The sequence below is a fragment of the Etheostoma cragini genome, chromosome 2 (assembly GCF_013103735.1).
Source record: "Etheostoma cragini isolate CJK2018 chromosome 2, CSU_Ecrag_1.0, whole genome shotgun sequence".
NCBI classification, from domain to species: Eukaryota; Metazoa; Chordata; class Actinopteri; order Perciformes; family Percidae; genus Etheostoma; species Etheostoma cragini.
The window spans coordinates 6,879,924-6,907,778 of NC_048408.1; the positions used below are offsets into that span (position 1 = coordinate 6,879,924).

Below are 27,855 nucleotides of genomic sequence, written 5' to 3' on the forward strand. Positions count from 1 at the left end.
TCTGAGTGCTCTATTATAGGCCAACTGCTTCCTTTTAAATATCTCATCACTTCCTGCGTGCACTCAGCAAACATGCTTGCTGCATTAGCTGCAGACAGAAGTGTGTTTGTGTGTGTGTGAGTGTATATACATACCCTGCAGCACTCACAGCTAGGACATGCTGGACAGTGAGAAGGACTGAGACAGTGAGTGAGTGAGAGTGAGTGAGTGAAAGTCAGACTGAGTGAGTGAGTGAGTGAGTGAGTGAGTGAGTGAGTGAGTGAGAGACAGAGAGAGAGTGAGAGTGAGTGAGTGAGAGTGAAACAGAGAGAGTGAGTGAGTGAGACAGAGAGAGTGAGAGTGAGTGAGTGAGTGAGTGAGTGTAAGTGAGACAGAGTGAGTGTGTATGTTGTGTGGTTAGATGTTTGTGTTGCCGGCGTTTCCAGGATGCTCTCATTAAGCCTTCACCAACTCCTTCTATCACTTAAATGAATAATTAATGCACAGCTTTAAAATGTATTGCTCGACTAGAGTTGCGTTTTGGTGGCGTTCTTCTGTGCTTTTATCTCTGAACCCCCCTTGTAGGATTAGTCTCTTCAATTAGTGTCACTTAAAAAAAATTTAAAAAAAAAGGATTTCTCTGCATTTGAATTGTACACTGGTATCCCCAGTGGAAGAGAGTGAAAAGAAAGCTGTCATACTGATTTTCATGTTAATTTGCGAGATTACAGTATGCTAATGTGATAATTACAGTGGAGACTTGGCATTAATCAGCTTCGGCTGGCAATGTTGTCCTATTTACCATTTGGATTACTGAGGCACACCGTCATTTCCTTCCACAATCTCTTTTAGGAGACAATGTTCTTCTTATGTCGACACAATGAGAAGGCTTTAGAAACGCACACCGCTTTGTTTGGGATGTCTGTCTCTGCGATCAAGGCGACATTTTCATCATTAGAGAGTGAGAGAAGAGGAATTATGTTCCAAGAAGTTTGGCACAGATACATCAGCACGGCAACGATCGGGGACCCACTCACACCTGCGTTTCAAAAAGGAGAGAAATATGCATTTTGATAATTAAAAAAAAAAGAAAAGGCCCATGCACAGTTACACACTTCATCACCCCAACCCCCCCTCCTCGATTAATTAAATCTATTCTGTATTTTTAATATCATTTATTCATGTGTGTGCAGAGTTTCTTATAGAGCGCTTCTGTTAAAAGCATAATGTCTCACACTGAGATCTGAGCTTCAGCTGCTGCTCCCTTATTATAGAGTCAGCTAATGAGTTATTGGACTAGCAGAGAGCAGGGAGGCTGTGCAGTGTATACAGGAGTAGGGAGGTATTACATAAATCTACAGTGCCTCATCACATGCCCGATTGGTTAAGTTTCATTGGCTTAACTAGAAGCCGGATTGAACTTTTGATTCAGGTCATGGCAGTTTTATGAATAAAATACTCATGCTTTCTTTCCATTTTGTTGTGCTGTTTTGGAATGTTCAAACTCTAAAGTCAGAATTGCAATTTTTCCCGTTTTGTTTCACAGCCAGCCTGCTGGATTTGTTGTTTGTTTTCTTGTCTGGTTTCGTAACTGACTCAATATACCCCCTCTCTGTGCAGAAAGACATAGATGTGCCCTAAGCACTTGCCCCGGGTCGTGTTGGTTTGCCACAACTTGCATCAGACGCTGAGCTACAGGACACACACACAGTACCTGGGAGGCCCGAGGAGTAGTTTCCATTCAGGAGCTCTGCTGTGTTTACGCTTGTGTTTAAGGTCTGGGTAATCCAAGCCAAATCGGTCATTTCTTTCAAAACCCCATTGTACGTGTTAGAAAATGCTAGGTGAAAACTTGAAAAGTACAGAATAGGATTGGAGTTCTTTTAAAAGATTTTTCACTTTAAAGTCAGAATTCTGACTTAAAAGTAAAATTTTTCACCATTTGGGTCCAGGATGTTCTGGGTGGCTTGAACTCATGACTTGACGACGCAGTGGAGTTGTACCTAACTCCTCCCTTACTACAGTTGGCTCGAAAGTTTGGAAACCCCAGGTAAAAATTTGTATTAATGTGCATAAAGAAGCCAAGAAAAGATGGAAAAATCTCCAAAAGGCGTCAAATGACAGATTAGACATTCATATAATATTTCACAAAAAGTTAGATTTTATTTCCATCATTTACACTTTCACAATAACAGAAATCAAAAAAATGGTGTCTGCAAAAGTTTGGGCACCCTGCAGAGTTATTACCTTTTACTGCGCCCTTTTGTAGTATCACAGCTTGGAAAGGCTGGTCAATTCTTGTTTAAAGTATCTTCGCCCATTCTTCCTTCCAAAAGTCTTCCAGTTCTTTGAGATTTCTGGGCTGTCTGTCACACACTGCTCTTTTCAGAATCAGAATCAGCTTTATTGACCAGGTATGAAGACACATACAAGGAATTTTCCTTTTTTAAGGTCTATCCATAGATTTTCAATTATGTTGAGGTCAGGAGATTGTCAAGGCCATTTAAAAACCTTCAGTTTACGCCTCTTGATGTAATCCACCCTGGATTTTGAGGTGTGTTTAGGATCATTATCCATTTGTAGAAGCCATCCTCTCTTTAACTTTTTCACAGACGGCATCAAGTTAGCGTCCAAATTTGCTGAACTTTTATTGAATCCATATTTCCTTCTACTCATAACATGTTCCCTGTGCCACTTGCTGCAATACAACCCCAAAGCACGGTTGCCCACATAAACACACACACACACATGCTTAACAGTTGGACAGAGGTTCTTGTCTTTCATTTCTGTGCCCTTTATTCTCCAAACGTACCAAAAAGTTCTATTTTAACCTCATCGATCCACATGACTTGTTCCCACAATGCATCAGGCTTGTCTATATGTTCATTTGCAAACTTCACACGCTGATTTTTGTGGTGAGGACGTAGAAGTAGTTTTCTCCTGATGACTCTACTATGAAGGCCATATCTGTACGAGTATCTCTTTATAGTGGAATGGTGTACCACAACTCCAGTGTCTGCCAGATCTTTCTGGATGGATTGTGCAGTCAAACGTGGGTTTGGATTTGCTTTTCTCGTAATCCTGCAAGCTATTCTGTCCGATATTTTTCTTGGTCTTCCAGATCTTGCTGTAACTTCCCCTGTTTCTGATGACGGCCATTTCTTAATTACATTCCGAACAGAGGATATTGGCATCTGAAAACGCTTTGCTATCTTCTTATAGCCTTCTCCTGCTTTGTGAGCGGCAACTATTTTCAGTTTCAGTTTTCTAGACAACTGCTTAGAAGAACCCATGGTGCTGATTGTTGGGGGAAGGTCAGATGAGTCTGGGCATTTAAAACCTTAACATTGACATCACCTGGTCTTTCCAGACGATGAGTGAGTGTTGGCGGCGCAAGTTCACCATGTTCCACAAGCTCCTTTAGCTGTTTGAGTCTAATAGATACATAAATAAAAAACTTTGTTAAATGCCATAGTCATATAACCCTTGGGTTATCTTCCCATCAAAATTTAAAATCAACACTATATTTGATGTACTTTTTTAATGTCTGTCTTGTGTTTTCAACACTACGTAACACTAACTTATAAACTTTTGTTTTACAGTTATTTTTGTAATTCATGGTCAATAAACCTCATTTATAGAAAATGATACTGAATGTTTGAGTTAGAACAGCAGAAATTAGGAATTATTTAGAATAAAATTAAAGGAATGTATTTAGATGGATAGTCACAGACTGGAATATGTCAACTTTTACTCATTACTTTTTCAAAACCACTTCATTATTTTTTTTTTCTTCAAATGGCATTAAATTGAATAAGACACCGCAAAATTCATGAAAGTAGAGATTTGCACTTGCCAAAGAGCATTGTGGGGAATCAATCATGTTATTTGGGTAGTGAAAAAGAATCTTGATGTAGGAAAACGGGTCAGTTTGACCAAGGACAGCTTGAGGGATAAACACAAGCAGAATAGCTCGCTAACGGTACCGGTTAATGTCTGTCAATGTGCAGCGACTCGCTCTTTGCTAAGTTTTTTACGATTTTTTAAAACTAGTTTTGTATTCATTCATTCATTCATATTTGCCTGGTGGTTAATACCACATGGTACTGTGGTGTGGCAAACTCACACTGGCCCATGTGCGTGTCTCTGTATGTTCTTACACTGCTTGTCCTTAAACGATTGCTTGTGTTCTTTTGACAGATTGATTGTCAGGGCTTTTAGTGTGCCCTAACAGTCAGTGCAAGACAGTTTGTAGATTTCTCACACACTCTCCTGCTTGGCTTTCAGGCCTGTAGCCCAAAAAGGTGTTTGCAAACACAGAAAGAGTTTTAGCACTTGAAGCAACATTTTCCGCCACAGTAAACAGCTGTTCAGATTGTCTACAGCTCTACGATAAGTATTAAACTTAACAGTTAGCAGTTTACCAACGTCTACAATAAGCTAGGCAGTGCAACAATGGCCGAGTCATTAGGTTTCCATTAAAGTCAATGTGTGTATTTACACTGACTGCAGAACGGCTGCGTCCCGACTCAGTCCTAGCTCCGGTGATCCGCAGCCTTCCAGAGCAGATACTCAGAGCTTCTATTTTGGATGCCGCAGCGCTCCGCAGCAAACCAGTACTCGTCAGATAGTGCGGGACAGGAAGATGAGCACAGAAACAAAATAAAACATCCGGTTAATTTTCAAAGTAAAACAGACAGTGCTCACAGCGGATAATATCTCCCTGAACTACACCTTAAAACACAACAGAGTAGTTTCCTCTCTACTCCTCTTGATGGAAACAAACTATTCTACATGAATTTGCGAGGTCTCATGACTGCAGCGGTCAGTTATGGTCGCAGCCGTTCCGCAACAAATTCGGACCTGGTGGGTGTTGACGGACGGCTGAGCACGGAGCTGACACGCAGCGGGGCCGATCCGCATCTGTTGGAAATTGTGGGTTACACAGCCTGGTTTTACATCCCACACAAACGTTTCAGTGCAAACTGAAGTTGATCCGCCAGCTGGCAGCTTGATTCAGCCTAAAATAATGTTACTCGAGCTAAACAGTGGCAAAAGCAGCAACAGCTAACTTTAGACCTTACAGTAATAATAAAGACAAGTATGGAGTGATTGTATTTTAAATGAGCACAAGTAAAGTAGAACTGACATAACAGCTTTCATATATTTAAACGGTTATTTTTATTTTTGTGGGTCTTTTAAATGCTGTCTCAGCAAGTGGTGAGCCGAATTAGCTGTTAGCTAAACTAACGTTAACTTTCCGGTGGAGGCGAACAGACTTTCTTTAACTGTCCATGGGAACAGATCGTGCAGTGTCGTAAATCCTTGTTTATCATGATATCATCTGTGCATGCGCCAACATATTGCCCGTGTGCAGAACGGATCGTGCAGGAGGGATGGATCGTGTACCGACAGTATCGATATGGGAAATTGGAAAAATTGAATTTATCTGTTGTCATTTTCAGTCGTAACTGTAACCTTTAAAGATCTATAGTTAAGAACGGTGATTTGAGCTATCTGACGTGTCTGCTGTGCTTACTTCCTGTCCTGTGTGGCTTTGCTAAACCAAATCTAGCTTTGGGACCAGCAGCATGTCACCGCCAGTCTGAGAGACTCCTAGTTTGTGTGGTGTCAGTTTCTTTAGTATGTGGCCCAACAGGTAAATGAGCTCTCCAACCTAACGTTAGTGAATGTGTTGACATAGCAAAGCATCAAACATGCATTCAAGATGAATGATATGAGAGTATATATAAGCCAATCAAAATAAGCCCTTATGAGCCCTGATACTGATGATTTGGATCGGCTTGGGACGGGCCTTCCTGACAGTCAGAAATTCTTGATGTTCATTGTGCCTGTGAGCTACTTTTTAAGACATCTACAAAGGGATTCCAATTAAATTGTGGCCAAAACGTCATCCTGCGGAATGACAGTGAAAGTCACACATTGCTACTGTCAATCGAAGAAACTGGCATCAGAGGCAATTAAAAATGTATGCAATCTGACAAAGGGTTTCTTGGAATAAGAGAGACTTGTGTTTTGCAGAGAAGAGGCGGTAATAACATAATATAATAATCTCCTTTCCTGCCATTAGGCAGCGCTGCAAAATGATTGCAGACCCCCTGCTTGTTAAAGTTGACTCAGCAAAACTCAGAAACCATATTTGAACTCCAAGAAAAACAAATCAACAGCACAGTGAGCACATAAATGGTCAGGAGCTCCAAATCTAATAAGAGTTTTAGATCATATCCAACCCTGCTCCGTTTTTCACGTGTGCACATATTGACAGCGTGTGGAAATGGCATGCTAGGATCATTTACCACAGAAGACTGCCCGCGAAGGGGGCAAGCAAGAGGAAAATGTCCTCACTAGTACATCATCATTACGTTCTCAAAATGTCTCAGGCAGCGAGTCAATTGTTTTGTTTTGTGCTGAAGTACAAGGTGGCAAACCTGCAAAAAGCACTGACGTGTTTCTATGCAATCAAATCTTCCTCCTGCTTTTTATGCACCGGAGAAAACCCATAACTTTTATTTCCCATCCCATGTTGTCCATAACACAATCAGAAAATAATCTTTGTTTGTTTGTTTCCATTTACAATGTGGTATACACAGAAAGAAGTTCATAAATATCTCTCTCTCTCTCTCTCTCTCTCTCTCTCTCTCTCTCTCTCTCTCTCTCTCTCTCTCTCTCTCTCTCTCTCTCTCTCTCTCTCTCTCTCTCTCTCTATATATATATATAAAAAGGTTCAGCCGATATTAAATACAATACTTTTGAATGAGAATGAGCTCACTGTAGAAGAATTGATGAATTTCTGGTCTCAGCAGTCAGAAGTCCGTACCCAAAGGTTGACAAGGGATCAAATGAGTAGCAGATTTAACTGCGGTAGAAAGGTTTTCTGGCCGCGATGATTTTAAACCATATCTGAGGAACACAAACAGCTCCCAACAGTAATGGCAACAGTTAGAGCAGGCTTGTGTAGGTGGTACAAGGGTGCCAAGGCCTTCACCTGTTTCCCCAGCTGGACATTTGAACAAACACACACTGAGTCTTCAGATTAGTTTGTTAACTTGTTTATTCTTCAAATATGGAGGTAGCAAAGAGGTCTCCTTCTTCTTTTTGATCCGTCCTCTTTTCTCCACTACACATCTTTCTGTATCCGTCTGGAGCTGCTTCTCTTTAGTCTGTCTCCGACCTTCCATTTCATATCTTATCTGGTCTTTAGCTTAAGTTCATCAACCTTTCTCTTTTTGTCGTCCAGGGCTGTCCTCGGCTAAAGAAAGTTTTACTAGACTAACCATGGGCGTGGGAAGCAAAACAAATGTTGGCGGGTTCTCCCTAGCTTGTCAGTGGGGACAATACAGGAACACCGTGGCTTCAATATCAACACATAGCACTGGTTCAACTAGTGTTCTCTGGTGAGGATCCAAAGAGCTGCTAACACTGGTTGATTGATGTTACCATTGCCCTAGCTAGCTAGCTAGCCTAGCAAAAACCTAAAATAACTGCTTGCGTTATAACAACATACAGGGGTTTTCCTGCATAGAGAAAGCCCCCCAAGAGGTTCTCAGCCAATACCAGAGGAAAATCATAAGCGTCAAAATAGAAAACATTGCACTTTGTAATGTTTTGTATTCAAAACCCGATTTGTATTAATGCACAAATTAGCTACAACAGTAATAGCACACTTAAATTGTTCAACTTAGGAGCAAGATGCTCCCTGGGGAAATTTTTACTGTCAAGCCCTGTTCATAATAATTAAAGGAACTGGACATTGGGGTAAAGTAGTCGGACCCGGGCCCAGGTCCCGTTAATTAAGAGATACCAGCATTTTAGGCAGTGTCAGAACATCTCTAGTTGTTGCAGAAGACACATTTTAGTTTACACATTCCTAGATGTGGCTCAGCCCAGCAAATGTGAACAAACGCTTTCATGTTTTGTCTGTTCAGGTGGCAGCCATCAACCCCAGCCACCCGCTGGCCCAGATGCCCCTGCCGCCCTCCATGAAAAACTGCATCCAACTGGCTGCCTGCGAGGCCAGCGAGCTGCTGCCCATGAACCCGGACCTCCCAGCAGACCTGTTCACTTCCTGCCTCACCACGCCCATCAAGATCGCCCTCCGATGGTAATTCTTCCCTCACATTTCCTCTTCCTTTCTCTCTGCCACACACTTTCTTATTAGGCATTAAAAGTCTGAAATGTTCCAGATGGTACATTTACTACATGCCTTATATTTTTGCTTTAGTTAGGATTTTGTTACCTAGCTGTTAACATTTAAGCAGTATTTTCTAACAATGAACTCAAACTTTAGATTTAGTATACACAGGAGCAGTGTGGTTTTGGTCTTTCTCACTGGGTAAGCAAAAGTTAAATGAAGGTTCTATTTTGAATAACTTTTATGTTCATGATTAGATCAGTTTTGCTGTGGCTTACCTATCCTGGTCTAATGCTTCATGACTAAAACTCACTCCAAAGATCCCACGGAGGAACGTTTCAAGGCTATTAAAATTAGTATGAGGTTATATTTTATATGCACAGTGTTAAGCAATTTGCATGTATTAACAGCTTTATATTGCCAATGTGTGAACAGATTGTAATGTAGATTCAAAAACAGACACGGTCACTAAATTTCTCAGTTGCTAATAACAGCCTGTAGACTGCCTTCCAATGGCTTTTTTCTATTCTATTAGTACCTGCTCGACTCAACTCGCCTCGACTCGAACACGGAACACTGAGGTGGTTCTAAAAAAAATAAATACCTGTTAGCAGGAACCAGGGCCTTTTTAGTCGTAATGGAAAACCAAAAAGAGGCCTCTCTTCCGCTCCCCTATGCAAATATTAGTTTTAGTTGAATGGTGACGGAATGTCCTACCCTACTCTATCGTACCCTGGCTTCAATTGGCTCACCCTGGTTTTCTTGCCCTAACCATTTTCCCTCCTCATGCCTGAACCTTACCAATCCAACCAACAAAGGCACTGAGTACTGGCTAAACGGAGGCCGATGGGTGGGAAATTCCTTCTCCGTCCTAGGTAACACAAATGTGCCTCCCCTGCAGTGCTAAAGGTTTGCAACACCAGCTAACGTTAGCTCAGAAATGGAGTCTGCTAACGTCAACAAACCAGCGGCACACACCACGACACAGAGTCTAACACAAAATCAACGTAAGCACACACACACAAAAAAAAAAGTTGTATCAAATTAAGCCAAACGGCAATGGGTCAACGTTGGCAGGGCATTCGATTCACGGAGGGGCCTTTTATTGTCAGAGCAAAACATTAGTCAAACTAAAATATATAATATCTTATCTATCAACATGATTTCAGTCAGTCACCTCTTGTTTACGTAACGTTTACTTAATGGCCACTGGTGTCTTTAATATAACAAGGATTTTCTGAAGATTCCACATAGTACCTTTTAAAGCTTGGAATTATTTTTTTAAATTTAAGATTTTCTGCTAGATAATACTTTCTTTTCTCTTATATTCACATAGAAGCACAGATTTTCCCTTTAACCATGCAGTAGAACGTGAACTGTATCATTAATTTGAAAAGCTTGTTAGCGGCCGGTTGGATCACTGCTTTGACACTCTGAGGACACAATGATGTGTCCTGTTCAGAGCGCCGACCCTGCTCAGTATTCACCTATGATGAGAAATATGCAGCTATGATGAAAAATGTAAACGGACATCATCCTCCCCCACGCAAGGATGATGATCCCTGTAGAGGATGATTTAGTAGAAAAAAGGGGGAAAGATATTCAGGAGAAATGTGTTCAGGCTTGGCTGAGACAGTGGCCTGATGTAAATGTCCACCTTTCAGAGGACTGCACTGATGGAGCTTCAAGTTAAACCACAGGAGTACATGGGTTGCATCAGACAGTCTGCTCCGTGTGGGGCACACTTACTGTGTGGGCTTGCATGCCCATGCAAAGGTGATTGCATCACCTCTGAACCCCTTTTAACACAAAACACGCACACGCACACACACACTCACCCACACACACACGCACACCATTCATGTTCTACATACATGACTCTGCATCCTGTTTTCAGGCCAGTTGTTCAGTGCAAACAAGTATTAAAAAGTGTCGAAAGTATCAAAAGCTAGCTTCCAATGCTCTGAAAAATTTGAAGTCTTTACATATTCTTTCATCAGATAGTTCCTCATTAAAATCTGAAGGTCAGCTAACTTTGCTAGTTTTAGACTGCAGTTTGCAGGTAACTTTTTTTGGCTGCTTGTGTTAAGGCAACATTAAATACTGACGCAATAAGAATTCGGCATATTTTGTTTATATATACTGAAGCAATAAGAATTCGGCATATTTTGTTACGAGTGTTAATTGTAATTTCCCCATAGGGGATCAATAAAGAGTATACATTATTATTATAATAATAATAATAATAATAATAATAATAATAATAATAATAAAATTAATAAGTAAAAATGTTCAGCCATTCAAGAAACTAGTAACAAATAGACAATAAACCATGAACAAAATAAACATATTTAATTACATATAAGACCATAACACCATGAGCCCATCATACACGTCTGTCCCCAGCACAAAGCTTCTTAGGAGCCCTCCAGAGAGCTCAGGTACTTTCTCCATTTTCTAGTCTAGACGTCAAATCTGGCAAACTCACAAGGCCACTTTTGAATTAAAGGCGTCCCTTCATTCTTCTATCCTCTTAAAAGATTCTGTCGTTAAAGTCTACGTTAAAGTAGTGTATTTTCTGTTATAACTGACTGTCAAACTAGATAATAAAAGAAAGTTCTGTGGCATTCATTGTTTGAGAGTTTAACCTGAGCCAGACCGACAACAAAGACACAACAGTAGTACATAGTTGTTAAAACATAATAAAATATACGACCCGTTGGTATCGGACCAGTACTCTGTATCCGCCGATACGCAAGTTCCTGTATCGGAATCGGTATTGGAAAGCAAAAAATGGTACTGGACCATCTTTCATTTTTATACATTTCATTTCTCAGAACTTTCATCTATTTTGATGATCCTCTGTTCTGTTGTGACAATAAAACCATCTAGTTTATTTTTAAACTGCATTATCATAGTAAGGAATCATAAATAACTAAAAATAACTAATGTTACGGAAATTTGTTTGTTTTGTCACACGTTTTTGAGATTTTTTCTTTAAAAAAAAATCTATCAGTTGTTATATTGGATTTTAAAATCAACAAATATTTGTTTGGTATCGGCCTTAAAAATCATTGAAAAATGGTGTGTCCTACAGCTTAATGACTGTTGCTCTCCCAGATATACTGGAGAGTTTCGTTTATCTTTCTGCGCTCTAAATCCACACCCGGCCATTGACCTTCAGCATAATGAGGCCTCAGTATTATGCCATTAATATTGATATCCCTTACCAACATTCAATTTCGGAGAACAAGTTGCTAAAATCCTGCTGAATAATATTGACTCAACTATTCCTTAATACCCTCTGCCTCCAAAAATGGGTGTTTTGGCTTGCAGGGCAAACATCAAGTTTCAGTGGTTCGTAGGAGTGAATTACTGTATTTATGCATTATATATAATATTATATCACATAGTTGGGTTTGATAAGCTTATTTAGCATAAGAGTATATTCATACCTTAAACATTAATTCAGCCTTTAATTACATTGAAAAAAAGCACATAGATAAATAAACATAGAATAAATACTGATTACAAAAGATCTTTATGTACGTTAATAAAGATGCCACATATGCAATCATTTTTCACACTTTGTGCTTCTGAGAAGGACATTACTAATTTCAGACACAGCCTCCTCCACCTAGCTTTTGCTACGATCTAGAACTCTTCACAACACTCCAGAGGGATACTGAAGATCCCTCTCCACGTTTGTTGCCTCTCTCCTGTACGCTTATTATTTTCTAAATCAAGACATGCCGAGCTGTCTTCTCCTTCATTTTACACAGCCCCAGAGTGGGACACAGCGAGAAAATGAGGAAGGGATAGGGTGGAGTTAAGAGTGGGCGGATGGAGGGATTCGCTGATGTGCTGGCTTATCTTGGCTTTAAAACTTGAATGAGATGCATTGAGGGATGGATGATGGGGTGTGGAGAGAGAGAGAGAGAGAGAGAGAGAGAGAGAGAGAGAGAGAGAGAGAGAGAAAGAGAGGGAATGGCAGAGTGAGGCACATTGAGTGCATGTGTACCTTTCATTGCTCAGCTGAGCAGAAAATCATTACTGATGGAGCGCCATCTTTAAGGGATTTCCCCATGGCTCCAATGGTTGGGGGGGTAAATGGAGGAGGTAAGCATCTGAAAATACCGAGGCACCAGGGAGTTGCAGGGTAAGAAAGAAGAAGAAAGAAAGCTTAGGCTGTGTGTTTTAGCCATGCTAGAAGCATGGGTCAGTCTGATGGGGAAGTTGTTCTGTCAGCTGGTCCACCACTTTTGTCCAGAGTGAAACTGTACACTAGTTGTCCTCCATTTTGCAGTAATGAAGAGAACAACAATGGCCTAGTGTCATTTTAATGAATAATGGCCATTCAAAAGACCAGAGGAGTGCTTATATTCTGTGAATTTACATTTCAAACTAGTCAGCACAGATAGAATTGAGTAATGTTCCACATTCAAACAGTAGTTCAAATAAAAAAATAAAAATTGGCAGCCCTATTTTGTTCGGACATTCAATGTTTCTAGAATCACAATTCTTATGTGAATCAATCGTGGAAAGAGGATACAATACTTTAAGACACTTCATCTTTACTTGCTCATCTTCTTTTTCTTTGTTTCTTCTTCCATCCTCTTCACCTTTCTTTTTGTTCTTTTGGTGTACTTCACATCTAAACCAGCTAAGTGTTGTGTTTGATTGGGGATTGAGAGGCCAGAGGTTGACTTGACTCTAGAGATGTACTGATTGACCGGCCTGTGACCGGAAATGGCCGATTTTCACGGTATCGGCCATGACCAGCGACCGGCCGGTCAGTCTGACATGTATTGCCGGTCAAAGGCACTTGGGCGCCGCTTGATTACCATCGCGCAGCATCGGACGTGCACACGCACAGCCGTTCCTTAGCTGTTTATGTCAGAAAAGCTCTGCAGAGATCTACTGATCTCAGGCCGAACGATCAGCCGCTCTCTTCTCTCTGAGGGTGAACAACTGGAGCAAGACAACCGCACTCACAGCCACAGTTTATCTTAAAATAGTGTTGGGCGCAATAACTTTGATGAATTTGCTGTTTATCAGACCCCAGATGAGACACAAAGCTAATATTAGTGAACGCTGCGGTGGCGGTCCCTCTGCCTCTGACGCCCATGGATGTATTAGGTGAACTGACGCCCCGCTACAGGAGACGCTGTGTGTATTCCTCCGACACGCTGTGTTAACGTTACTACGTTAAACGCGTTACAGGCTAGTGGGGATGCATACTGTTCAAAACCAACATTAAAAACGTAGCAGTCTTCTATAAGCGTTTAGTTTTGTTGCTAAACTGAGTGTAAAATGAGCAGTGACGGTAAATCATGTTTCAGGTAACGGCACCCTAAGGTACAGTCTATTTGCTGGATTGTACCAAGGTAACTGTCGGTAGCTAACGTTGGTAGATAAGCCCGTTGGTATTGTTCATATTTATGCTAGTGCTGTCAGTTGACCTCGTTATAAAAGGTGTTAACGCAAACCCATTTTAACGGCAGATCTAGCTAGACTGGGAACAAATCAACAGGGACGCCACGCACACTTGTTTGGGCTTGAGAGCCGGCCAAAGAGTAGTGACGTTACGTTTTGAGTGAATGGCGAGCATGAGACTCCAAAATGGATGGCAATAAGATTCTAAATGGAAAGTTTACTTTTTAAAAGTTGCCAAATGGTTCCATTGACAAGACCAAAGAAATCTGTGTGTTTGGTTGTTGTGAACTGAGCTATCATCGCAGCACGTCCAGTCTGAAATACCACTTGATGGCCAAGCACACAGCTGATGTGAATTCCTCCCCCCCGTCAAATTATTATTTTCACCCTTTTACTGTTGGACAGTGCAAAATATATCAAATTGTTTTAGTTGGATGTTAGAAGTGAAAAGACAATAATAACCATAAAATAACATTGCACTTTAGATGAGTGTGAATTTCCCACACCAGGAGTAATTTATAAAGTTCTATTTTATAGGGATCAATTATCTGTTCAAAAAAATGTTCTATGCTCTATGCAAAATGTCACTGTAAAGTGGTTAGAAAATATAAAATATTGTATCGGCAGTTCAAACCCAGTGAAAAACCGGAAATGGCCTAGAAAGTTGTAATCGGTGCATCTCTACTTGACTCATTTCCTCTCTCTGACAACAAGTGGCTGCTGCTGTCACTGTCAGCCAAGTTAAATCAACACTACTTTTAATTTTAGTACTTTTTCCACCTCTTCACACAGGTTGTGCATCCCTGATGTTAATGCAGATGATGCTGTGCAAGCCTTTCAAGCTCTCTGCTCGGCTTTGATAGGATAAAACGGTGTAGTACAAGTACAGTAGCACCTCATTAGCTTTGTGTATACTGAATCTGAACCTGTAAGAACAGGAACACAGGTGAGATTAATAGAAATGCAAGCAAGGGCTTAAATAACCCCATCTTGTATTTCTTACGTTCAATCGGCTCCTTCCTGAGACAGACAGAGAGAGACGCACGCACGCACGCACGCACACACACGCACGCACGCACACACACACACACACAGACTCCACTATGTCCTTGATGTAAAGCCTTGGCCTATTTTGATAACATTAAAATGTTGACACAGTCATCTCCCCCCCTCTTTAAAATGAACTCTTGCATAACTCACATTTGCCTTATCTCTTTGGATTTCAGAAAAGCATCATAAATACATACTGACCGCAAAATATGAAACCTCGACTCTGTCGTGTTCTAAACCCCTGGCCGTTTGCTGACGTCAAACTATATATTTTTTTCTTGGAGTGAGTGAGAATATTTCCAATGGCTGGATCACCAGTTCTGTATCCCATCTTTAAAGCTGCTTTTGTACGTAATGATAAAGTGCATAAGCCAACATAAAATGCCACTGTTTTTAAATCTCAACAAAAAGCTACTTCAGTCCTTTTAGGATATTTGAAAATGCCTTGAATCTCCATTTGAAGTAAAAAAAGATGACTCACTAAGGTCATTACCATTCAGTTTTACACGCCACATGACAGATTGTAGGACTCCAGGAAGAATAGCTATTAACTTATGCTGAGGCTAATGATGATCCAAATGAAACAAACAAGGAAGCACAATGCTTGTCTGGAACTTTAAAATGTCGGGGCCTTGAGAACAACTGTCCTTAGTCAAGGTGCAGTCGGAAGAGATGTCTTTTTAACCTGCGGCTGAAGAAAAGAGGCAAAAACTGAAAAAGTCAACTACAGCTGTCGTCATTTACAAAAGTGTGAGGTAAAAACTTTTCTGAGCCACAGATACTAGAAACTAGAATAGGAATCAAAACCAATCAGCCCAGTTTCAGTAAATCAACTGTATTTGTCATATTTATAATTTAAATCACTGTATAAAACTCAGTGGGATATGTCTTATGTATATTGTAGGGCGGTGACAGAGCAGATTAAAGTTGAGATCACCCAGCAGTCCCTCCAGCACATGACAGATAAAGACGGAGACTTGGGACAGGAAGGCTGATTCAAGGGGTAATGAGCTGTAGAAGACAGCTTCCTCTGTGGGGACCAGTGGGAGACAGTGTGCGCCTCTCGTTCCTCCCATCCTGGGAGTAGTATAGTAGTTTCCTCACTCAAGATCCACTTCCATTTCCCTCCTCAAAATGTAATATGTACGTGCCCTCTTTTGCCCTCTCCTCTCTGCAGCCACACACTCTCGCTCTCTTATTCACCCATCCAATTAAAGGTTGGCCAACTCGCTGTCGGTAATAATCCCTCAATTTCCTCTTCATCTCTGCCCTCCAGCTCTCCTGTACTTCTGTCAACTTAAGTCGTGTTCTCTATAACAGAGATCTTCAAAAGGGGGTTCTCAGAAATATTGCAGGGGGGTCAAATCATGTTTAAAAAAAAAAAGTTTTGAAAGTTTCTGTATTTGTAAAAAGTGAAAGTCCAAGGTCTGGACCAAGGTTCATGTTTTAGCATTTGATCTGGTCAGTTTTGGTTTCACAATGCAGTTATGCAAGAGCGCTAAAGACCTACAGTATATGTGACAAAACCACGTCCTGTTGTCATCACCTACGCGAGCCGCGTCTCCCGACAGTTGTATCTGATCGGTATGTAGACCAGTCACATGTGCAGGCAGTTGTTTGGTAAATTTGTATTTTGCTGACATTTGAAATGTGTCTTTCTGGTGGTATGTTGGTGCTCAGTGAGGTATTTTAAAGGCGCAAACAGGTGCAAGGTTCATTCAGAAGAGGTAGCACAAAGACAGTTGTTGGTATTATGGAAGGATTCAAATGCGCCTCAATAACAGTATAAGGCTTAACCCTCCTGTTGTCCTTGGGTCAAATTTGACCCATTTTCAAAATGTTTCTATATCAGAAATGTTGGTTTTCTTTCAACCAAATTGTCAAAAACAAATACAATAACATGGATGGTTCCGTACGCTCTTCACAATTAAAATAAATGATCAGTTCACTACTTTCATAGAATTTGTGTTTTATTAAATATTATAGCATTTGAAAATAACTATTTCAGAAATTTGGGAAAAAATACGCAGAAAAAAACTGACTTGAAAATTAAAAAAAAGTGTCAAAAAAAATCGTCAAATTTGACAAAAAAACATTGGGAAAAGTGACCAGAAACATCGGAAAACATGACCAAAAACATGGGGAAAAGTGACAAAAGTGTTAAAAAGTTGACCAAAACGTTAAAAATAAGTTAGAATTTTCAATTTTGACCCAGACAAAACTAAAAGTTGCATCATCGATGGGAAGACAACACAAGGGTTAAAAGTTAAATAAATGTAACACTTCCCAGCAGTAGACGCATTTGAATTAGCATCAAAGCTCCCCCCCCCCCCCCCCCCCCCCCCCCCCCCCCCCCCCCCCCCCCCCCCCCCCCCCCCCGGCTGGCTGATGCTTTTTAGAATAATTTTCCAAGCTTGAGTCATTTCCGAGATTATAGTTTTTGTTTGACAGTGTCCTACTTTGAGTTGTTAGGATTTACGCTAGCCCCTGAAGTGATATAGTTTTCCTTTGACTGGTCTAAATGCACGCTAATTAGCATATACTAGGCTGAATGATTCACCCGGCTGAAGTGCACTCGGCAGATATGTAACAAAGACTAGTGGGTTTTAGGTGAGACTCGAGTGAGGACGATCTGAAAAGATACTGCACAAGCCTTGATAAAAGCTCTCTTCACTGACCTTACCGCCCATTCAAACCATTCAGCCTCAGAGTGACATATGGTCTGCTTGCAGAATGCGGCTGTGTATAATGAATATGTAATTGTATCCTGTAGGAATGCACAGATCTATGAATTGAAACCATGTCTTGAGCTTGTCAGTGGGATGAAATTTAACTGCCGGCTTCACGCCATAGAATGAAACCCATTTTATTACAGCATTAGCACATTCTTAAGCCCAGTTCAGACCAAAGTTTTGTGACAAGACAAAACCCTTTTAGAACGTCGCAGGGAGAAGTTGCAGTGTCTCAGCTCGATTTAAAACAGCTGCAACTCAGCTGTTCAAGTCGGAGAGATGTGTTTTAGAACGTAAGGGACGTCACCTGTTTCAACAGCCAATAGGGAAGTCAGCTGGTAAAGTCAGCTGTGAACTATAGGACTATAATGATCCATAATCCATTTAATTTGTATGATACAAACAGCTGGTCCCCAGGGCAGAGTGTTAAACACCTGAAAGCAAGATCAAGTGAGATAGGGAGTGACTGAAGAGAGGGAATGCCCAGTGGCGTTAGAACAAAGCGTGAATCAGAGATATAAAATGTCTTTTCACTGTTTCATCACTAGAAATGTAGAAAGCTGTAGCAAGCATCTCGATATCACTAACTCCATCCACATTCCTATTTAGACCCAACAAATTAGATACAAACAGATCAGATACAAAAATGCCTGAAAGTCGGAAGTTAGAACGGAAGGAGAAAGAGTTGTTGCTATAGAGATGATACGTCGTCTTGATTTTTGATGTCATTTGAGAGCACAGTTATGGCTTTTTCTCACACAGAATGACTACAGATACAAGTGTGACCAAATGCTTCTCGTCTCCTTGTCTTCTCTTTGTCATCGCTCCCTTTCTCCTCTCCTCCAACGCCTGAGTGACTTGCACAGATGTTAGGTGGAAACACGCTCTAACTGATGCAACCTCCTGCTTGGTCTGGGCTCTGTTTACTCTAGCACGTCTGTCTGTCTTCTCCTAGACTTCATTTTTAGTTAACCATCTCTGCTTATGTTGGGGAATTTACCATGTCCCTTTTGAAGTAGTTCACAGGCGAAAAACATGAGAAAAATATTTAATTTATGGTCCAGAATTCAAAGGTAAACAATCTTGGATTGTGATGTGTTGGGGAAACAATGATGTATAACTGGCACACAGCTAAAGGCTGGCCCATACCAATGCAGAGATTGTGCATCATGGCTTTCATTGGAAAAGGTTCTGATCATTAAGACTTAAACCAACTTGCCCTGGTTACATCCTTCCGTCTCTTTGTTCCTGGAGCGCGGGGCGCACTCAGGGCCCGTGCTGTTCTTTAAAAAGTCGGTAAGTCACTTTGGTGTCATGTGGGATCTCATTATTCTCCAGCATCAGGGAGAACCTTTGGACGTGGGTGCCACAGATTACGTCACAGTCGGAGTAGATCAGTTGTTCAATTCCATGAATCTTCCTTCTATCCTTTTCAAACTTTATTCCAATTCTTTTCCGGGCATGTTGGAGGCTTTCATTTGTTTTTGGAGAAAAGTGAATCACAAAGAACTTTACAACCAAACATGACTTGTGGAATGAGGAAGCTGTAGGACATGTGTCAACAGGACAGAGTAGCTGTAACTTGTGATTTAATTCTTGCACTGTAACATTTTAGTCAACTCCTTGTTTAACTGGGACCTCACCATTGGCAGGGCTCAATCCGAGGGGCGGGATAAACGGTTGTCTTTCAGTTTCACTCTGCACGCAATAGGCTCGTGCTACAACCAATCAGAGCAACGCTAGTGGATAGGTTCAACTTTTGCCGTATCCAGCTGTTCCCTAGCGGCAGCAGCAGCCATCTTCTATGTTTTCAAGTAGCAGAGAATTCACGTTAAGCCCGCCCATCGACTCTATACACGATGTGATTGGCCTGACCAGAATTTGTTTTTTCCAGCTCGCAAGCCAACGGAGAGTTACTAGACTGACCCAAGCTGCAAATTACAGTGCGTCTAGATTTCTAGGCTACGTTGAAATAGTTTTTTCAAATGAACGTCAGATGAAATATTACCTACCATTTCAGGACTTATAGTCATGGCTCAAAGCTTCTCTTTGAAAGGATGTGTTTGCCTAACGCCCAGACAGACACATATTTGTTTATTATTACATCTGCCAAGGAGGATTTACATTTGTTGCTCTGGTTGATTGTAACTTATTTCTTGATTTGTTTTGTCTGTTGACTATATTGCAGAAAAACCTTCCTGAAACTTGGTGCAAAGGCGAAGCATGGGCCAAGGAAGAACCCATTACATTTGGGAGCAGATCCAAATCACTTATAGACAAATTACTGTTCACTTTCGTTCACATTGACAGGTGAAGCGTTTGTGTTGCATTCATGTGGTCTTGGAATAATTGGAAAATCCACACTGATATAATATTGTGAGATAGGGCATGCCTTGGCAGAGGTCTGCGCTCTCTGAGTGCCCTCCTAGTTCAGTATGGTTTCAGGTCGGCCGTCCATCCCATTCTTGTGAACGAGCGATATCTCAGCAACGCCTTGAGGGACTTTCTTGAAATGTTGGCACAAAACCTCCACTTGGACTCAAGGATGAACCAATTAGATTTTGATTGTCAAAGTTCACTGTGACCCCACAAAACAGCCATTGTTTTAGCCATAACTCAAGAATTTCTACGCAAGTTCTGACATTCTGACACTCCTATCCAAAAGGCCAAAGGTCAATGTCGATGTGACATCATAATGCCCTGCAAAAATACTTTTCTTAATAAGCGCCATAACTCAGGAACCGAAGAGGAGAGATTTGGTTGGAAACTGAGCTGGTGCCAATAATCTAACTAATCCACTGTTTTGCCGGGTTGAAGGTATGTGTGAAGCACAAAAAAGTCTTAAAAATAGACATATTACTAATAGTAGTAATTAATTTTCCTCAAAGTCTATATAAATATTCAGCCTCAACAGACGCACACCTCAACGCTGGAGAGCAGCTGTGTGTATATATACAAAGATGTGTGTGTGTGTGTGTGTGTGTGTGTATAGGCCGCTCTCCAGCGTTGAGGTGTGCGTCTGTCGAGGCTGAATGGCAACCTGCTGTGACTTCCAGCTGGCCCGACCTGTCAGAGCAAACCATGCACAGTAAACAATAACCCCCCCCCCCCCCCCCCCCCCCCCCCCCCCCCCCCCCCCCCCCCCTTGTGCCCAACATCTCAGAAATATGGCTCTGTGTTCCATTCTGGGCCCGCCCCCCACTCCCTTTTACTGTAACTCAGCTAAAATACCACTTATCAAAGTGCTCAGTTGTTGTAATCTTCTGAAGCGCTCGTTTTTCATTAGAATGTTTTATCCGTCGATTGTCTCTCTCGTAGGTCATAAACTCGGTACTGTAGAGGCCAAATGTTTTTATTGCTTTGTCTAGTCTGTGAGCACCTCTTGTTTTCTTTCCAACTCTCATCAGCAGCTTTGCCTTGTCTTTGTTTGTTTTTTTTTCACAGGTTTTGTATGCAGAAGAGTGCCAAGTTGGTGCCAGGGGTGACGTTAGACCTCATCGAGAAGTAAGTGGCACTCCACCTCCATCCTAAATAAAAATATTCTCTGTTGCAATTCTTTCCCTCTTCTGTCTCAGAAGGGTGCAGTCTAGAGAGATCATTATGCTGTTTCCTCATGCCGTCGATCTATCTTCCTGTCTGTCTTTTTTTGCTCTCTTCTCCTTATTGTCATCCCTCTCTCTGTTGTTTTCCATTCTGAAGGTAGGATTTTCTGCCTTTGTTTTCCCCGCTTACAGCCAATGCGGCAGTAATTTGGCAGATTTAAAGCTCCACTTTTCTTCAGTTAACCTCCGGGTGCCAAGCAGCTGAGCGCAGAACAACTCTCGCTCTTAGGCACACACTCCGAGTGATATTAGCGCTCAATATGGATGTCATATCCTAAGTTTCAGTCGTTTCACCGAACCATCTGGGGTGGCTTCTCCTTTTTTCCCCCCACCCTTTCATGCAGGGGAGAATGCAGTGACACCCCTAAAATAAGTTGGTAGAGGAGGTTTTAGAAGTGGCAGCCAACTTAAATAGCAGACTGTCATATCCCAGCAGAACAATAAACCATCTTTTTTGAAAGCACCTTGAGGGGCTGAACTTGAGGAGTGTCTCAGCAGTTCTCTAATGACGTCTGCTGAAAGGTGAATAATCGGTTCTCTTCACATCATCAAACTGTGATTTCAGTTTGCCACAGAGTGCATCTACACACACACACACACACACACACACACACACACACACACAGGAACACACATTGCACACACACCTGCACATCTGTACCTTCCACTAGACTTTAATTAGATTTTGGCTGAGGCTTTGTGTTGAGACAGTGTGTGCCACTCCGCTCTCCCCCCCTGTCCTTTTTTGTCCTCAAGAGTTGTTTTCTGTGTTCTTTGGACTCGCAATGATATACTTTTTAATTTCCTGTCCAAACTTATGTTTCATGTGCTCTTCTTTGGAGAGAATACGTCTACTCGTGCTGTAAATGCTCAAATAAAAGCCTACTGTGGGTTTACCTCTAGCACAGCCATTTTTTAAAAACAGGCTTTTAATACCGGACGGCCCTTTGTTTCAAATGTTACTACCTATTTCATATCTTTTATGTATTATGTGTCATATTTTGGTAAGAAGCCTGCCTGTTTTTGTATCGGCCCATTTGAATTGGCAAACTCAACCCCCTGTGTAATTTGTTCCTGCTTTGACCATTTAATTTTCTTTAACAATTTATCTTTTTTTTTGTGACTTTTTTTACTTGCTCGCATTCGGCTTATTCCTATCTTACTTAAATATTAAGGGTCGTCCACACCAAGATAATAAATCTATAGTTTTAAAATCGTTCTAACTCAAGTGGATGGTGGAGTCCACACCACAAGTGGAGAACGATATCGTTGGAATAGCTTTCAAAGCATTTTGATGAACTATAGAAACAACAGCCAATCAAAATCCACCAGATTCCTCCAGCATGGCACGGCGGAGAGAGACACCGCGGAGATGTGTTTCACACAGGTTGTTAGTGGCGTGACTTTTTATGGGGGGTTGGGGGGGCACCGATCAGACTTTTTTGGCACATAAAGTGTACCCGAATTCACAACTCGGTAGGATATTACTACATACATTCCTGTAATCGTAGGTTGTAACGTCTGCTGTATGTATTATAATCAGCTGGAGCGTGCAGTGCGTGCTTGACATCGCTGTCTACAAAACGTTGTCACTCAGCAGTGTGGATGCTCATATTGTTATGTTATGTTTACAGATATCATTCGCGGTTTGGACGGCCCTTCACACACAAAATGCCCTAGTGTTGTACGTATAGCTACTGCCGGATGGGAAACCACTAGTGCGATGACGAACGTCTTTGAAAAATTAGGGCCTTTTTTTTCCTTTCTTTCACAGTTCTGTTTCTACATTCTGCCTTCTCAACATCAGTGGGTGGGTTTGACAACTCTCCGCTCGTGCTCAACTTCTCTTGTCCTCCTCCTTAATCTTCTATCACATGTCTCACGGCTTTTGTGGAGAGGGGGGAAAGTCATTCATGATCCGCTTGCTGTGAGGAGAGTTTTAGAAGCCACAATTGTCACACTAGTTTACGTCAGAGACAGCACTGGGCTGGGGGGTGGTGGGGGGGGGCGGAGCGTGCTCACCTGCTCTCATTCTCCCAGCAGGCATTATTACCACTGAACAGAAACATCAGAGGTGTGACAGTTTAAAACAACGGGTTTTGGAGTATGTCTGCCATCTCACCATCAAATTCAGACACAGTTTCTATCAAGGACCAACAAAATTCTAAGCTACAGTCAGGCAAACCAACGCGCGCTAAAGAAACATTTTAGGGTTGATTCCTGTAATGGCCCGTCAGTATGTGCGGCCAAGACAATAAAAAAATAAATAAAAGCCTTTAGGCCGTAGGGTGAACCAGTCATACATGAGTGTTTTACAACATCCTGGGCTGTGCGCTCCGTGTTAACTGTCTGCTTCCAACATACACACAGCAGGGTTGTACACTAAATCGAAGCCAGTAAGGTTAAGAGAAAGCACTCCGCAGCGGCAAAGTGCTGACCTGTTCTGTATCAATCTGAATGCTCTACTGAAATTGGATTTAAGGTGTTGATACCAAACAATATTGTAAATGTAATAAAATGTCAAATTCGTGAGACCGATGACCTTGCATTGAAGTACAAGCATTGGAAATATGAAAGATGGGATTTCATATGAGTTAAGAAAAGGCAGAGAAATACAAGATTAGAAATTGCCCAAATATGTGGTAAAAAAGTAATATAGAAAATCTAGTTCACTAAGAGGCCCCAATTAAATAGACTCGGGGAGACTCCTGGCCCTTGGTGTTTCAGCAGCCCTGAACGTGATTGGCAAAGAGCTTTTATCGTTTTTAATCCGGGGGGGGGACCATGATGCTTCACTTGCGGTTTCTGCTTGATTGCATGATGTCCAGAGGGCTAAATGTTGACTCAGCTGATGTCCCTCAGAGTTAAATAATGGATGGTCTCAGAGCTCATAAAAGAAAAATGAAACCAAACCCATTCGCCATCTCACCTCTCTGCTCTATGAAGCTGGGCCACAAGTCTAACTTAAGTCAAACATTTTTCAAGGGAGGCATCATCAAAGCATAAAGTATCGCCAAAACAGCAGTTCCAGCAGGGATTGTAATTATCACATTCTTATGGTATTAAAGCTGCGCTAATCAATATTTCTTACAACAGCAATCAATTGAAAGACAACAAAAAAAAAATTAAGAACCCAACGTTGCAATTCCTGTTAGCTTAATTCAAGCCTCTTTCAGCTCAGACAAACACAAAACGCATTCACCTTGTTTCCACAAGCAGCAGGCTGATCAACCCAAAACCAAATGTCAGACAAAGTTGAACAGTGGACGTACAATTTGTCAGAAAAGAAGACAAAGCTAGCTCTGTGGCTACTGGATGTGTACAAAAGTGAACATGTATTACCTAACAGCGGTATGTAGACAAGTTTGACAAAAGCACACTGTGCAACACCGGATGCACCACAGAAGTAGTAAAAACTCCTGGAATACACTTTATAAATTCATGATGTGTAAAAGTGTAGAGAGACTTTGTTATACTCTTGTTTTAAAGGCTCTCCACATTATAAATGCGGGGGTGCCATTACAGTGATGTGATTTCTTCAATAATGGAGTCCAACTCTGTCGCCGGTGAGTCAAACGCAGCTGGGATCCAGACCGTGTCAGGAACCATGCGGGTGGCAGGGTGGGAACTCAATGTGACAGAGCCATAGGAGGCTGTGAATCGGGATCAACCCATCACACTTGTGTCAGCCCCATGAGAGAAAGTGTGTGTGTGTGAGTGAGTGACAAAGAGCGACTGTGCAATGTGAGGGAAAGTTTGGACAGCTACTGTACGTAGCTTGAGAGGGATGTCAGTGTATTGGGAGCAGGTAAAACCCACATGCGCTCGGCGTCGTGACTCTTTTATCTAAAAAGCCATTGTGATTGGATACGGCCAGAATGTGTGTTGGATGTATGTGGGAAGCAGAGACAGAAGGGTGCACAGATGGAGGAGAGACAGAGGAAAAATTTATAAACAAATGGACACGTGCACAACTACTCAATGTCGCCATTATGTCGAATAGATTTTGCAACAAATGTGTGTAACATTTCTAGGGCGATGAGTGTCCAATACACGCTTCCCAACTCTGTATGACCTTTTAAAGGTGTGAATAAGTGCCCTCTGAGTGGTTGGTGAGTGTAATGCCCATCAGCTGTTTGCTCATGCTCACGTGTGCAATTTGGACACAACAAAAATGATGACAAAGGAAAAAAGCTGTTTTGAAAACTATTTGAGGCGCACTGTAAAGGCCCAGCATTAACGTCAATGTCCTCTGACAAGTAAATGTCATTTTTGTTAGCTACAGCTAACTGTATGGGGGCATTTACACCTGAATTTAAAATCCGAACTGAGTGATCCAATCTCACAATTTGAAAAGACGGTCCGGTGACCATCGCGTGCAGAAAATTGAGTGAAGATAATTTCCTCTTCTGAGGAGTCCTCCTCTGTGTCCTCCCTGGTTACAAGTAACTGTGTGCAGGAGAGGTTGGGGTGGTGCGCGATCACTGAAGGCTTGTGTCATGTGGATGCAACTACGGTGTTAGTATTCCTCATGGGGGAGACAGAAACTACTAGCTATAGCTTTAATTCCACACTGGGGAAATCCCCTTGTTACAGCAGCTAAAAAAAATCACACATCAGAATAAGACAAATACACAATAAATAGACATAGGAAAAATATACAAAAAGTAGTAGAAAATTAGAAAAAATAAAAGTAATAATCATAGTAATACTACTACATAAAACACTTCTTATAAACAGACAGCTGAAAAATAAAAATATATACAGAAATACAGATGAGATAAGGTGCGTATTAATACAAATGGCATATTGCAAAGTGCAGAATATTGTCAAGTAATGGCCTATATTGCAGAATCAACAAGCAGTGCTACATTATAATGTTGTATTGAAGAGTTACTAAAGGGTTAGTTCACAGCTGGCAGTAACATTTTTCAAAAGCGTGATCGGATCTCACTCCCCCGCTTTTTATGCAAATACGTTCATGATTTCCGTTTGTTGTTAGTTGTGTGGCCAGTCCTAACATTGTGAGATAGGCCAAGGCCTTGGCGGAGGTCTGCACTCTCTGAGGAGCCTTGTAGTTGTAGGTTGTTGGTAGCTTGTTATATATTGTTACATGGAGAAGCCATGAATTGCCAAGATTTTCCTTCATTTTGTTTGTTTCGAGTTGGAGTAGAAAAAATACTTTTGGCGGACAGGTCTCAACCTCTGTCCGACGACTTTTTGGTGAAATTAATCTTCTTTTTTGACCCATCTCTCTAATCTCGCTCCCTTAGAATATGTGTGGTTCTGCCATTTCTACTTGCAGAAAACGGAATAAAATGTGTACAACAAGACATTATTACACGGTGCAATTTCTTCGATGGATGACACATGCCTTTTTTCTGTCGATTCAACAATTCATCCATCAACAGTATCTGTCCATCCGTTCACACCATCACTCCCTCCTTAACCCTCCTCAAATATATTACACTGGATACTGAGCAAGGATTTGAGCTGCTGAGTGTTCATCCTTAGTGCTGACTTGCAAAACACCTTTGGCAAGCACTCAAAGTGCTCTGTAGCTAGCCGGCCCTCATGGTTATACAGTAGGCTTTCATACTGCCAGGAGCTTCACAGCTGCTATTATTCGTCACTTAGAGGTGGAAATGGGATGTTCAGGGCATTAAGAGGTCATACTCTTAAGTGTAGTGAGAAGTCATTTATCGGGCTGCTGAATGACTTCTGAATGACGCTTCCAGATTTTGGCACTCATTTTACAATGGGGCTTCGAATGTTTGGGCACCCTAGGTAAAATTTTTTATTAATGTGCATAAAGAAGCCAAGAAAAGATGGTCAAATCTGTTAGAATTTGTATAATATGTCACAAAAAGTTAGATTTTATTTCCACCATTTACTCTTTCAAAATAACAGAGCAATTTGAAGTTTGTAAATGAACATATAGACAAGGCTGATGCATTGTGGAAACAATTTCTGTGAACCGATGAGTTTAAAATAGAACTTTTTGGCCGGAATGAGCAAAGGTACGTTTGGAGAAGAAAGGGCACAGAACTTAATGAAAGAACCTCTGTCCAACTGTTAAGCATGGGGGAGAGCAATCATGCTTTGGGGTTGAATTGCAGCCAGTGGCACAGGGAACATGTTATGAGCAGAAGGAAAAATGGATTAAAAAAAATGTCAGCAAATTTTGGACGCTAACTTGATGCCATCTGTGAAAAAGCTGAAGTTAAAGAGAGGATGGCTTCTACAAACCTCAAAATGGATTATGTCAAGAAGCGTAAACTGAAGGTTTTGCCATGACCTTCACAATCTCCTGACCTCAACATAATTGAAAATCTATGGCTAGACCTTAAAAGAGCAGTGCGTGATAGACAGCCCAGAAATCTCAAAGAACTAGAAGACTTTTGGAAGGAAGAATGGGCGAAGATACCTCGAACAAGAATTGAAAGACTCTTGGCTGGCTACAAGAAGCGTTTCCAAGCTGTGATACTTGCCAAAGGGGGCAGTAAAAGGTATTAACTCTGCATGGGGCCCAAACTATTTGAGACAAAGACAGGATATTGGCAATGCTCTTGTGCAGCAACTAATGTAAGAAAATGACAGTAGAAACTAAAATGTTTGTCAGAATTGGAAGAAAACCATTAAATGAATGGAACCATTTCTTTTTCAACCCAATCATGCCAATCCCACTCGCCTCATTCATTTATGCCACGTTCATGTTTGAAAGTTAGTTAGTGTTAGAACTTTATTTTTTGTTTTTAAGTCATTGGAATATGGTGTGTAGCCAAAGCTCTACAGTATATTGGCTATTGGTAGGCGTGTTTCACAATGCTATCTAGGATCACCTTCTTCTTCTTCAACCAAAGATTTCACCATGTGGAGATGTATATATATACATATATACATA

The 27,855-nt window shown here is 41.3% G+C and overlaps 2 protein-coding genes and 1 long non-coding RNA gene across 6 annotated transcripts in view; 1 reads left to right on the forward strand and 2 right to left on the reverse strand.

Annotated features, from left to right (window-relative positions):
* The window catches only part of LOC117956277 (excitatory amino acid transporter 3-like), a 381,877-nt gene that overhangs the window by 190,801 nt on the left and 163,221 nt on the right, over nt 1–27,855 (reverse strand). The gene's annotated exons all lie outside the window — the stretch shown is intronic.
* The window catches only part of rptor (regulatory associated protein of MTOR, complex 1), a 184,551-nt gene that overhangs the window by 68,756 nt on the left and 87,940 nt on the right, over nt 1–27,855 (forward strand). For all 4 annotated transcript variants that reach the window (XM_034891052.1, XM_034891060.1, XM_034891069.1 and 1 more), the window contains exons 7-8: nt 7,926–8,101; nt 20,794–20,853. In XM_034891052.1, the coding sequence (XP_034746943.1) occupies nt 7,926–8,101; nt 20,794–20,853 (236 nt within the window). The remainder of the gene's footprint in view (nt 1–7,925; nt 8,102–20,793; nt 20,854–27,855) is intronic.
* Nucleotides 3,093–19,109, reverse strand: LOC117956393. The gene is made up of 3 exons (XR_004659244.1): nt 18,982–19,109; nt 17,067–17,072; nt 3,093–3,106 (listed from the first exon to the last, which is right to left on the reverse strand). It is a non-coding gene; the product is annotated as an uncharacterized LOC117956393 (long non-coding RNA).